This window comes from Rhinopithecus bieti, unplaced genomic scaffold (genome assembly GCF_001698545.2).
Source record: "Rhinopithecus bieti isolate Rb0 unplaced genomic scaffold, ASM169854v2 scaffold_18418, whole genome shotgun sequence".
Taxonomy (NCBI): domain Eukaryota; kingdom Metazoa; phylum Chordata; class Mammalia; order Primates; family Cercopithecidae; genus Rhinopithecus; species Rhinopithecus bieti.
This window is the reverse complement of record NW_016809431.1, coordinates 360,442-373,078: the sequence shown is the minus strand read 5'-3', so window position 1 is coordinate 373,078 and position 12,637 is coordinate 360,442. Positions and strand designations below refer to the sequence as shown.

General features: G+C 37.1%; 1 protein-coding gene across 1 annotated transcript in view; it reads right to left on the bottom strand.

The window, feature by feature from the left end:
- The window catches only part of CAMK4 (calcium/calmodulin dependent protein kinase IV), a 265,821-nt gene that overhangs the window by 78,827 nt on the left and 174,357 nt on the right, over nt 1-12,637 (bottom strand). Inside the window, 1 exon segment of the mRNA XM_017889292.1 lies at nt 11,828-11,900. Coding sequence (XP_017744781.1) covers nt 11,828-11,900 — 73 coding nt within the window.

The following is a 12,637-nucleotide window of genomic DNA, read 5'->3' as shown; positions in this document are numbered from 1 at the left end:
TTGCTTGAACCCAGGGAGACGGAGGTTGCAGTAAGCCAAGATATCGCACCATCGCACTCCAGCCTGGGTGACAGGAGTGAGACTCTGTCTCAAAACCAAAAAAAAAATAAGAAAGAGAGAAAGAGAAAGAGAAAGAGAGAGAGAGAGAGAGAGAGAGAGAGAGAGAGAGAGAGAGAGAGAAAGAAAGAAAGAAAGAAAGAAAGAAAGAAAGAAAGAGAGAAAGGAAAGAAAGAAAGGAAGAAAAAGAAAGGAAGGAAGGAAGGAAGGAAGGAAGGAAGGAAGGAAGGAAGGAAGGAAGGAAGGAAGGAAGGGAGGAAGGAAGAAAAGGAAAAGAAAAGAAAAGAAAGAAAATAAATTAGGAGAAGGGAACAGGAGTGGAAGAGAAAGAGGTAATTAGAGGAACTATTAGACCAGATAGAAGAGAATGGCATAAAACCTTAGAAAGGAAGTAGGCAGAGAAGTGAGAAAAAAAGAATGGAAAGCTAAGTGTTAATAAAGGTGAGAAAGTTTGATGAAAAGTTCTTATTGATCCTCTAAGTCCTGCTATCTGTAGTTCCCTACTTTATTTTTCATTATACCCAAGTCTTCATATATGTAACATTCATAGATCTTGACAGCGAAGATCTAAGGGAAATTCTGAATTTAGTTGGCTAGCACATTTCATTCATATACTCAAAACTATTGTTTTGAGGGGAAGGTAGTGCTTTTCATTTCTTGACTGGACATTTTTAATATCCTCTCCACTGCTTTTGGACTTCATGCTGCCATCAGGGTGATGGTCTTATAGCAAAAGTCCCTCAGGACCTCTTCATCTGCAGAATCATGTGAACCATTTTAGTAAGTCACCTGAGCCCCTCCAGCCCAGTCTCCCTGTCTTTTTAAGCCTTGGTTCTCACCATATGTACCTTACTTTCAAGAAATAACTAAAGACCAGACTTTGTGCCTTCATACCTTTATTATGTTCCCTAAGAATGGAAAGAAGGAGTATTATGTAAATTCCTTTTCTTTCATACTGGCTGATAATTAAACTATAAACTTCCTTTTTTTTTTTTTTTTTTTTGATACGCAGTCTCACTCTGTCACCAGACTGGAGTGCAGTGGCATAATCTCAGCTCACTGCAACCTCCACCTCCTGGGTTTAAATGATTCTCCTGCCTCAGCCTCCTAAGTAGCTGGGAATATAGGCACGCACCACCACGTTCAGCTAATTTTTTGTATTTTTAGTAGAGACAGGGTTTCACCACATTGCCCAGGATGGTCTCGATCTCTTGATCTTGTGATCCGCCTGCCTTGGCCTCCCAAACTGCTGGGATTACAGGCGTGAGCCAACACACCCGGCCAAATTTTCTTTTAAACTCCAATTCAGATACAACTGTCTCTGGCAAGTTATTTTCTGACTCAGTTTCTCTCTAGATACATCAAATAGCGTATTCCCTCTCTGATGCCTTTGAATCACTAAGTGCACTTTTACCATCTTGTAGCCATGTGTTTATGTGTCTATCTACCCAGTTTATTGGTAAGCTTCTTGACCTCTATATCTCAAAATCTAGAACAAAGTCTGAAATAAACTAGGGAATCAGTAATTGTTGAATTGAATTGTTGATCGCATCCAACATTAACAAAACCCCCAAACAACAAAAGTCATCTAGACTATAATCACCAAAATAATATTTTGTATATAGTGTAAGCTAAGAATAACATACTAAGTCCCCAACCAACTAAACAAACCTCCTTTTGGCCAAGGAGACCCCAGAAAAACTTTAACAACTGAGTTCTTGGTTATGATGGGATGGGAGGTCAAACACGACTCATTATACTTCCTCCCTTTTGCAGTTTAGACACAACAACTGACCAGCATTCATGTTAAAATAGAGATCTTAAGACTGACAAAACAGACTCTTTGTGGCAATGAAATACCAACTTATACACAGGATCTAAGGACACGACAGACAAGAGTTAAGTCATGTATCCCCACACGTAAATAATGAACTATGTTCCATGCGCCACAAGGTTTTTCTTTTTCTCTAGCAGCTAAACAAACATTGACCTTGAGATAAGCAAGGTTCAAACAACTTTAGCTCCACTAGGCACTGATTAACTGACCCTCAGCCTCTTTTCCACCAGCTATAATTACAAGAGACTGATTTCAGTAACTTTCTCCTGATAAGAACTGACCATGGACTGGTTCTAGCCAGTTTACAGAGGCTGCAACACAAGTGTCCTAATGTCCCAAGTGCCTATTGAAATTTAGGGCCCAATTGTAATACATTTAGTTGTTAAGTCTCCACCCCAAAGTGAACATGGGTCACATGTACCATGCATGTTTGTTCAATATGCATATGTTAAGACTGTCTCCATAAATATTCATAACTCCTACTGTACCTTGTTAAATATGTATGCTTAGCCAAGTCATTCAACATAAAATTCCTACCCCGACCCCTCCTCCTTCAAAATGCCTGCTAAGAGGCTCTGCCGCAGGCTGCACTGGCTGCACCTCCCCAACCTGTCAAATGGTCACCTTACAGCCTGTAACCTTTTATAAGAAATACAGGTTCCTTTCCAAATTTATGGATTGAGTGATTTTTAAGTTAACAAAGATGACCAGAAAATTCCTAGACACATGCTCCAGAATTTATTGTAGCTCACTTGAGAATCAAAAGAGGGAAGTCCATGTGGGTAGAATTTGGTAAAGTTTGGATATCATTATTATCATTAGTGACAATGGTGTGCAGAAAAACTTAATGAGAAGGAAATCCTCTCCCCTGCTCAGGAACTGTTTTTAGATCCCCTGTGTCCCAATATTGCACTATAATTTCAGAATGTAGATTATTTTTCTGTTCCAAAATTTCTGATAAAATATCTATGCTCTGATTGGGCCTCTAGTCTACTTTATTCTATGTCTATAAATCAAAATATTATAACATTAACAGAACAGCTTGTTATTTCTTCTCTGGGAACTGTGATCTCTCAATTCTTAATATGTAAACCACTTTTACTTTTTACAGGTAAAATTATCATTTTAGTGCTTCAATTCTTAAAACTTTACATTAATTAAAATCTGTCCTCCAAAGATCAGTGCTCAAACCTGAGTAGCAAGAGACAAAAGTCAAAGAGCAAAAGCCAAAAAAGCCAAAGACAAAAGACAAAAGCAAGAGACAAAAGAGAAAGAAAAAGCAAATACCATAGGAACTGACAGGTTTCAAACAAACAACAAAAAAGCTTGCCTTTTCTGTTTTAACCTTTCATTACTTGAACTCTCTGAATCTATTAATTGACAGTAAGTGGACTCAAGCAGGAATGACATTCATAGAAACAAAAACAAGTGTCAAAAGCAATTTTATTTTCAAAACCCTTAAACTTCATTGTCCCTTCAAATCATACTTAATCCTGATTTAGCAATATGTGGGTGTATGTTTGATATTCAGTGAAAATCAGTTTTAGAAATTTGTGGGACCAGAATCTTTTATTTAGAAGTATGCTCTTTCTGTTATGTTTAAATGGATGGAAAATTATACAGCTTGCTCTGACCACAGAAAATTGTTAGCATATACTCAAAAGTTTATTGAAAAAACAGTTCAGTATCTTATTGCTTCAAGTAACAGGGCATGTAATTTAAAACCGAAATATTGAGAAACTGTTTTTATCCTCCCTGAGATATCAAGAAGTTGGAGAATTCCAATGGTGTCATCTTTCTTCTCTGCCTTCTTCAGGATGACTTATGTTTCTTTTCATAATTACAAGATAGCAAAAGTGGTTCCCAGCATCATATGCAGACCCAACTAGGCCAGTGAAAAGGAGAAATGACTCTTCTTGCCTTGAGTCTCCTGTGCTAAGGGAAAACTTCTCCCAAAACTCATGAGCAAACTGTCTCAAGGAACTCACTGGGCAGAGTTGGGTACTATGACCTTGCCCTAGCTGTAACGGAGGCTGGGAGGAAAAGTTCTGGTACTTTCCATGTTCTTACAAGGGAGATTAGCTTTCTGCCAATGAGGAATAAGAGGTCGAAGTGGAAAATGGCTTTAATGTGTCAGATAATGTAAGGTTGAATAATATAATGCCTGTTAAATGGATAAACATCATTAAACATAGTACTCAGTACTAAATACAGATAGTAATTTATTTTAGTGTGACTTCTTTTGTTTTGATTTCACTGAACTCTAGAACCATTTCATGCACTTTAGTAGACTAGGAACATTTTAGAAGACTCTGAATAAAACAGAAACTGAGAATTTATTTTGTTTTGAATAACATCCTGTAGAATTTATTAAGCTATTGTCTCCAAACCTAAAACCTATCCTTCTGTAGTCCACTTTATGATACTCAGATTGAAATTTCAAGCCACATTTTTCCTTCTCCAGTTGGCTCTCTATTTGGATTTGCCATGAGAGGACATGAGGGAAAGAGAGTGGCAGGCTAGAAGAGGAAGAAGGGATTGCTCCTTCCTATTTGCTTTCTGAGTCTGTTTTTCTGCTTGTTATTCTTATGTCTTGTCTCTCTGGAGGCACTCTTTCACCCTGCAGTGGCGGGTGGTTCCAGGAACAACAGTTGATTCCAGTTTGCCACTTTTGCAACTCATACAGAACCAGTCTCAGTGCCTCTCATCAGCAACACCAGCACTGGCTGGCTGGAGCATCATCCTCAGAGACCTGAGGTCCAGCTTCATGGGAAATTCCTCCGAGGTCCAAGCCACCTACACCAGTCAAACAGGGAGCCCTCTTCACAAGTCCATAGAGAACATCCTTCAATTCTCTAAGTTTTAATAATTTTAACCTCTTCATTTTGTTCCCCCAGTCCTAGGGGTAGCTGTTTCCTGAAGTTGTCACACATGCTCCACACACAATACCTTAGTTTAGTGTTTCTCTTTTGCTTTTTCAGTTTTTGAGCATCTAGTCATCAATTCGTTATCAATTGATTTTCTATATAAAAAGCTAAATCTGTTACTGCTTTAGAGAGTGACTTATAGGTTAAATTTTTTTTAATCAAAAGAAGCTTTTGCAATTTCATCTTTTCTTGCCTCCCTATAATAATGTCCATTTCTATTTTTATTTTTTTTGATGCTCAGATGCCATGCTGACTTTTAAATGACTAGATGCTCCTGGTTGTAACTCTTCACCACCATCACTGTCTTTAACACAATCCTAACCAAAAAGCTATGTTATTCAACAGCACATAGATTTAATAGTTACCCATTTCCTTGTAGTTCTTAAAGAAATGCAGTACTGACAGCCTGGCCTACATACTGAAATCCTGTCTCTACTAAAAATACAAAAATTAGCCAGGCATGGTGTCATATGCCTGTAATTCCAGCTACTCAGGAGGCTGAGGCAGGAGAATTGCTTGAACCCAAGAGGCAGAGGTTGCAGTCAGCCAAGATCACACCACTCCAGCCTGGGCGACAGAGCAAGACTCTGTCTCAAGAAAAGAAAGGAGAGGAGAGGAGAGGAGAGGAGAGGAGAGGACAGCAGTGCTATGTTCCATATGTACAAATTTCTCTAGGATCCAAAGTCATACGTTGAAAGTAAGACATACAAAAGAGAACTGTAGCTAGAAAAAGGGAAGAAAGCCTGCATCAGTGGGGGATAACGAGAGGGATGATGATGTTCTGGAAATAGAGAAACACTCAGGTGTCAGTGGTGACAAAGAACTTAAAGTGGCAGCAACAGTATTAGATATCAGAGGAGAGGGAATATTCCCTAATTATCCCTACAAGTCCATGGAAAAGGGGTTTGGCATTGTGCTACTACAGGATGACCCTTCCGGAATGTCCAGACTGACCTAGATCATTTAACCTGGGACCACTGGAATTCATTACAAGAAGAGAGAATACTCAAGAGGACTTAAGGGTCTGCTCTCGAAGACTGACTGAATGAATTCAAATCCAAAGATGGAAACATCTTTCAAACACACTTTAAAAGCTTTCACAAGAACTATTTAAAGCTAGAAAAACAGAAGGAGCAAGGTTAAAGTCAGAGAAATATTGTAAAATATGTGGAGCAAGAATTAGGATGGAATGGGGAGGGAGGGAAGGATTGCAAGATATGTTACATAAAGAGTATAATTATACCTGCAACATATTTCCCAAGAACTTTTCAATCTTTCAGTTTTCTGCTTCCATGTTTTCAACAACCAGCCTTATCTAGAGGAAATGTGAGATGTACCACTGATTACTCTTAGTTCCCAACTGTTCCAATTTTTATAGCTATGTATAGCTGTGTAATTGACAATAAACTATTTCATAAATGCCAGCCATTTCTGACAAGTTTTAAATTGCTTTGCTTTCTACCTGTGGAACTCTTACGGAAATTAATTTTTTTTCTTTAAGTTAACCCTTAATTGCAATAATCAGAGAAAATCTGATTTTTATAAAGCTTCTTCCAAGGAACATTTGACTTGAATGTGTTAGCTTAGCTCCTAAACTGGAACTTAGTGACAAAACAAAACAAAAGTCCTCAATAATTTCTTTTTAAATATAGGATTAGCTATAAATTAATTAATTTATCTTTGCAGACTTGAGTCAGAGTTCCAGGAACTCTTATCCTGTGTTATGTGGGGCAGCCGTATCTGGAACATCCCTGCTTGGACTCTTTTATTTCTTAATTGGTATAACTCAAACAGGTGGAAAATGCTGATGCTGAGAACATCCATTCTTCACTAATTGAATAAGAGAGCTTCCCAGTCAGCTACATGAGGTATTACTATACTGAGGCATACTCACTGTGATAAGCCTCCTAAAGAATCAAGAGCTGATCGGAATGGACGGAGGCAAAGAAAGAACATACCGAAGAAGGTGAGTTTTGAATGACAGGAAAGAATGAAATGGTAGTAAGGAAACAAAAAGAATTTCATTCACAGAAGTAAGTTATAAAGCTTTGTCTCTTATGAAATGAGTAGAAAAATAACAGTAAAGATGTTTAATACATGGCTCATTATCCAGAAAGACAAAATACAGAATGATGGTTCATTCTTCATGTTTTCATCAATTTCCATTTACTTATTCAGTAAGTGTTTACTGAGCTCCTACTTTGTCATGTACTGTTTTGGACTCTGGGAATATAAAAGTGAAAAGCACAAAGTTCCTACTTTTATGGAGAGATAATAAACACAAAACAGACAAAATACTGTTCAATTTTAAATAATTATAAGTGCAAAAAGACACACCACATGGTAATAGAAATGAAGATGGCTTGGAGACGTGGCAGTGGTTGTTATTTTAGGTACAGTGGTCAGGGAAGGTCCCCCTGGAGAAGCCACACTTCAGCAGAGACCTGAAAGAAGTAGAGAAGTGAGCCATAGGAAGATACGAAGAAAGAGGGCTCCAGGCAGGGAAATGACAACTACTCTGAGATGGGAATTAATGGAGACCTTTCTGAGGGTTGGAAAACAAGGCCAGTGTAGCTCAAGTGTAGTGTAGGAAGTGATGCTGGGGTAGTCAGAAGGAACCTGAATATGCAGGACATCCTAGGATATGTTAAGGCATTTTGAGTTGTTTTTTTTTTTTTACTTTCAATGCGAGGCCACTGCTGGTGTGAGCATGGAAATGATATAATCGATTTATGATTTGAATAATAACTGGCTGATGTGAGGGGAATGGAGTGGAAGTAGGTTGCATAGCAGTCTGAGTGAGAGATTATGCAGACTGAAACTAGGGCTATGGCTTAGTGAAGATGAAGAAAAATGGTCAAATTTGGGTTATAATTTGGAGATAGACTGACTGGACCTGTTGGTTATTATTTGGGATTATTTGGATGTAAGGTGAATTCTAGGTTTTAGCAAACAATTGCTGAATGGTAGTGCCATTTACCAAGATGAAGAAGATAGAGGGAACCTTGTAAGAGTTTTGGCTGGTATCAGTGAATGAGAGAATCAGGAATACACACCTACTGAAAACAGCTTGAATTACAAAGACGGAAATGTGGGAATGTGAGGAGTGACTAAATTTGGTCATAGAAAAGTTAATTCCTACATGATAAACAAAATGAAATCATATTCTAAGTGAAATCATGGTTTTGTGACAACAGACTGTCATTCAAAACTGCATCTAGGATGCAATGATAATTCAGGAATGGAGAGAAACATGAAGAAACAGTAAAAGCAAAAAACAAAAACAAACAAAACAAAACAAAAACAACAACAACAAAAAAACACCAGAACAAACAGTAGAAAAAGGTATGCCTTTTGGTGTGGCAGCCTAGTTCAAAAGAAACAATTGTCTTTCTCTTAGAACAAACCCCCTTATCCCCAGTCCTGGCCAGCCACATTTCACACCCTGCACAATTCACACCCCATCCACAGCTGACTGGACTAGGGAAGTAAGCCTGAGTCAAGTTGAGCCACATGTGGCTTCTGTTCTAAAATCTGAAATTAAGATCGAATGATATTTGTGTTCATTTTGAGTCAGATTTAGGTTTTTACTTTAATATGCTAATACAGGATGGTTAAGTTGACCATATGTCACTTTGTGGATCTAAGAAGTAGAGAATATTGGTTGGAAGAGAGCAGAGGGAAGCAGGTGATGAGAAAAAAGCAGCAGTGGGGGAAGGAAAGAGTTCTGACCAGTGTCCAGGCTGCTAGCTGTCTTCATACACCTCTGTAGCCTACAGTACACCCTTCCTGATAGGATGCATTCTGTTACTCACATATAAGGAAGCAAATAAAGATCACTCAAAACAATTATTTTGAAGATTACTTCATTTTGATATAATGTTTTGTCAGTAAAATAGCATAAAAAGAGGAGGGCGGTAGACTGAGTGGCACACGTCCCTCTCCCATCATTGACACATTCTCTATCCACTATCTCACAGAGACAGTGATATCAGAGAATAATGTGCTACTGTCCCAGAAAGGAAAAAAGAAATCTGCCTGTTAAACAACAGTATGTGATAGAACTAGAAACATTAAAAAGTACATGAATCCAGTTGGGAAAACTGCAATCACATACACACACATAGCATGCTGACTCGAGGATATATTACCTGTTATAACCATACAAACATACTAAAATTTCAGCACAATTCCTTTTTAAACTTTCTATTGGTGTAACATAATAGAAAAGTAGTACCAAATTTTTACAAACTGAATTTTTCTGTACAATCAGCACCTAGATCAATGAGTATAATATTACACAACTGTTTTGTTTTTTGTACTTAGCTGGGGTGTAAGTGTATCTGTATACATCTACAATATCTAATAAATCTTTAAACGAACGTACTGAGTATGAAGTTGATTATCCTCTTTTCCCTCTTTTATGAACATTTCTATGATTTCCACAAGTTATCTCATTTAACCTTTTCCACAATCCTGTTAGGTTAATTGCTATGCCTATTTTACAAGACTAAATTGAGGCTCAAAGATATTTATTGACATGTCCAAGTTCACACATCTAAAAACCAAACCTAGCTCTGTCTCACTGCCAAAGTATTATTAACTGCTATACCAGCTGCCTGACTGATTCTGGTAAAGTGATAGTGGGCTATGGTCAGCAAGTTTACTTGATTAATTTATTATGTATAATAACAAGAAATGAGGTTTTAAAATAGGTATTTAACAAAAGTATAAAACTGCCATTATTAAATGGAGAAGTAACAAAATAAAAATAGTGATTGCAAGAGATGATTCTAGACTTATATATTTAAGAATAGGAATTGTGGCTGGGTGCGGTAGCTCATGTCTGTAATTCCAGCACTTTGGGAGGCGGAGGTGGGCAGATTTCCTGAGGTCAGGAGATCGAGGCCAGCCTGGCTAATGTGATAAAACCCCATCTCTACTAAAAATACAAAAATTAGCCATGCGTGGTTGCACACCTATAGTCCCAGCTACTTGGGAGGCTGAGGCAGGAGAATCACTTCAACCCAGGAGGTAGAGGTTGCAGTGAGCCAAGATCAAGCCATTGTACTCCCAGCCTGAGTGACAGAGCGAGACTCTATTTCAAAAAAAAAAAAAAAAAAAAAAAAAGGAGTTAATGGCAATTAAAAGTGCTTCTTCTTTCTTGTTTAAAGCATGCTAGCAACAGTCATAGAATGATGGAGAACAGGATTAAGTTTATGCGCATTTGAAGAAAGATTCAACTGAAGTTGGAAAGGTCTATGTAAGATAAGAAAATGGAAGAGTTGAAACCCATTACCTAGTGTGCAAACCTAGGAAACCAGAATTAGTAAATATGTTATGTGTGATGAAAATCTGAAATGGGGTGGCTATTTGGGTACTGTGAGAAGATGAATTTGATATTCAATATTTACATAATCAAGAGCTGTGTTGGCATCCTCTCCAGGTTTTATTCACTCCCATTTCAAACTTTTCATCCCTCGCCATAGCAAAAAGATCAAAACACTTTTATGAGAATAAATAATTTGGAAGGACTGGGCTATAAAACCAATTAAAATTGATGTTGATAGCTCAGTAACAGATTTGGTTCAATTGGCTATTTCTAGAAGCCTTATGCAAAGGTTATTTTTCCTTTTCATCATTGGTACTTAAGCTAGTTAGGTATCAGAGTTCTCCCTCCCTCCTTCCCTCCCTCCTCTCTCCCTCCCTTCCTCTTTCCTTCTCTCCTTCCTGTTTTTGATGTGGGTAAAACTCATAGGACCTGTGCTTCTGTCACTGTGGCTGATTTCTCAAGGTATTGGATAATGATTTTGGTTAAATAACTCCGAATAATAGAGTATATCTTAATTCTGGATATATTTTATAGATTTGTCTATTTATGTGATGCTGATAAATACCCCTCCTTGGGCCCTGTCTTGAATGTTCAAAGAATAATTTGTTCTGGTTTCATATTCAATAAATGAATCACCAAAGTGTTCCAGCACATATTAGACACCATTAAATACATGGGAAGCTTTTAGCCAGTTAAGTCTGATTTATACAAGCAAATATTACCTACTCAATGCAATCCAAAAGAGCTTCTCAACAGTATATATTTTTGTAAATGTGTATGCATTTATTTTCACCATTAGCTTACAAAACTTGTGTTCCAATTTAAAATATTAATTTATGTTTGTTCCTTGAAAAAACTGCTGCATTCTTTCTTTTTAATTAACTCATTTCTTTTCTTGAAAGAAAAGTCAATAATCTCTATGCTCCAAGGTCTATATCACATTCAACCTTCTTCCACGTCTCTACCAAATTAAAAATCAAAAGCAATGAAGAAACAAACTCAAGAAATGGGAAACAAAGAGTTAAAGAACGACTAAAGGCACCAAAGTCTCGTTTGATCTCATAATAATAGAATGGAAAATAATTTAACAGACTTACAGCATTTTGTAGAGGACTGCATCTTTCAGACTTTGAGTCATCAATAGAATATATCAATTTATTCCTTACATTTTCTTTCTTTTCTTTTCATCTGATCTTTTTTCTTTTCTTTTCTTTCCTTTTTTTTTTTTTTTTTTTTTTTTTTTTTTTGAGACAGGGTCTCTCTCTGTCGCCCAGGCTTGAGTACAGTGGCGTGACCTTGGCTCACTGCAACCCTCCACCTCCTGAGTTCAAGCAATTCTTGTGCTTCAGCCTCCAAAGTAGTTGGAATTACAGGTGTGCACCACCACACCCAGTTAATTTTATTATTTTTATTAGAGATGGTGTTTCACCATGTTGGCAAGGCTGGTCTGGAACTCCTAACCTTAAGTGATCTGCCTGCCTCAGCCTCCCAAAGTTCTGAGATTACAGGCTTGAGCCACCATGCTCACCTTATTCCACACATTTTCTAATAAATATTTCACACCTTTATGCTGTAACATGTATGGCTTATCACAGATACGCATTTCTTAAATGATGATTCTGTAAAAGGAAAAGATGACTAAGAGTTACACCATAGCTGTTACTTCATACTTACAGCGACTGCCTCCAGGATTTGTTTAACAGCATCTGCAGCATCTCGCTCACTGTAATATCCCTTTTCCACAATCCTGGAACAAAAAGAAGGGAAATGCTTCTCAGGCACATTCATTCAAAAGAGTGGATACTAAAAGAAGTTAAGTACATTAATGTTAAAGATAGTGCACGTAAACAATTGAAACAAGCCACTATACTACCATGGGGAAGATTTCCACAAACTGACACTCTAAAAATCTTTGAGTTTACTTAGGAAAATAAAATACTCTTATTTTTCTTTGGCTTGAACTATCTGTTGCATTTGAGGAAAAAACACCTTGTCTGTTTTAAACTTTGTTTTGCGAATCATTTTAAACATACACCAGTAGATATTATACAATGAAGCATCCCCATGTAATTGTCACATAGCTTTAACTATAAATTCATGAAGTTTTGTTTTATTTGCTTAATTACTTCCACTCCTTCCTTATTATTTTGAAGCACACATCGGACATTATATAATTACATTTCTAAATATTTAAGGAGGTTATCTCTAAAAGATAAGGGACCCTGTAAAAATCATAGTCATAATTCCAATATCATACCTACAATTTTTTAATATTATCAAATATGCAATGTTTCAAATTTCTAATTGTCTGAAACATGTTAAATTGCTTGTTTGAATAAGTATCCAAATAAGGTCCATGAAACTTGATTGGTTGGTATATCTCTTAGTCTCTTTTAACCTGTAGTTTCTCCCTCTCTCTCTCTCTTCCCCAGCAACCCTCTTTCTCTTCCTCCATTCTTTCCTTTTTTTTTTTTTTTTTTTTTT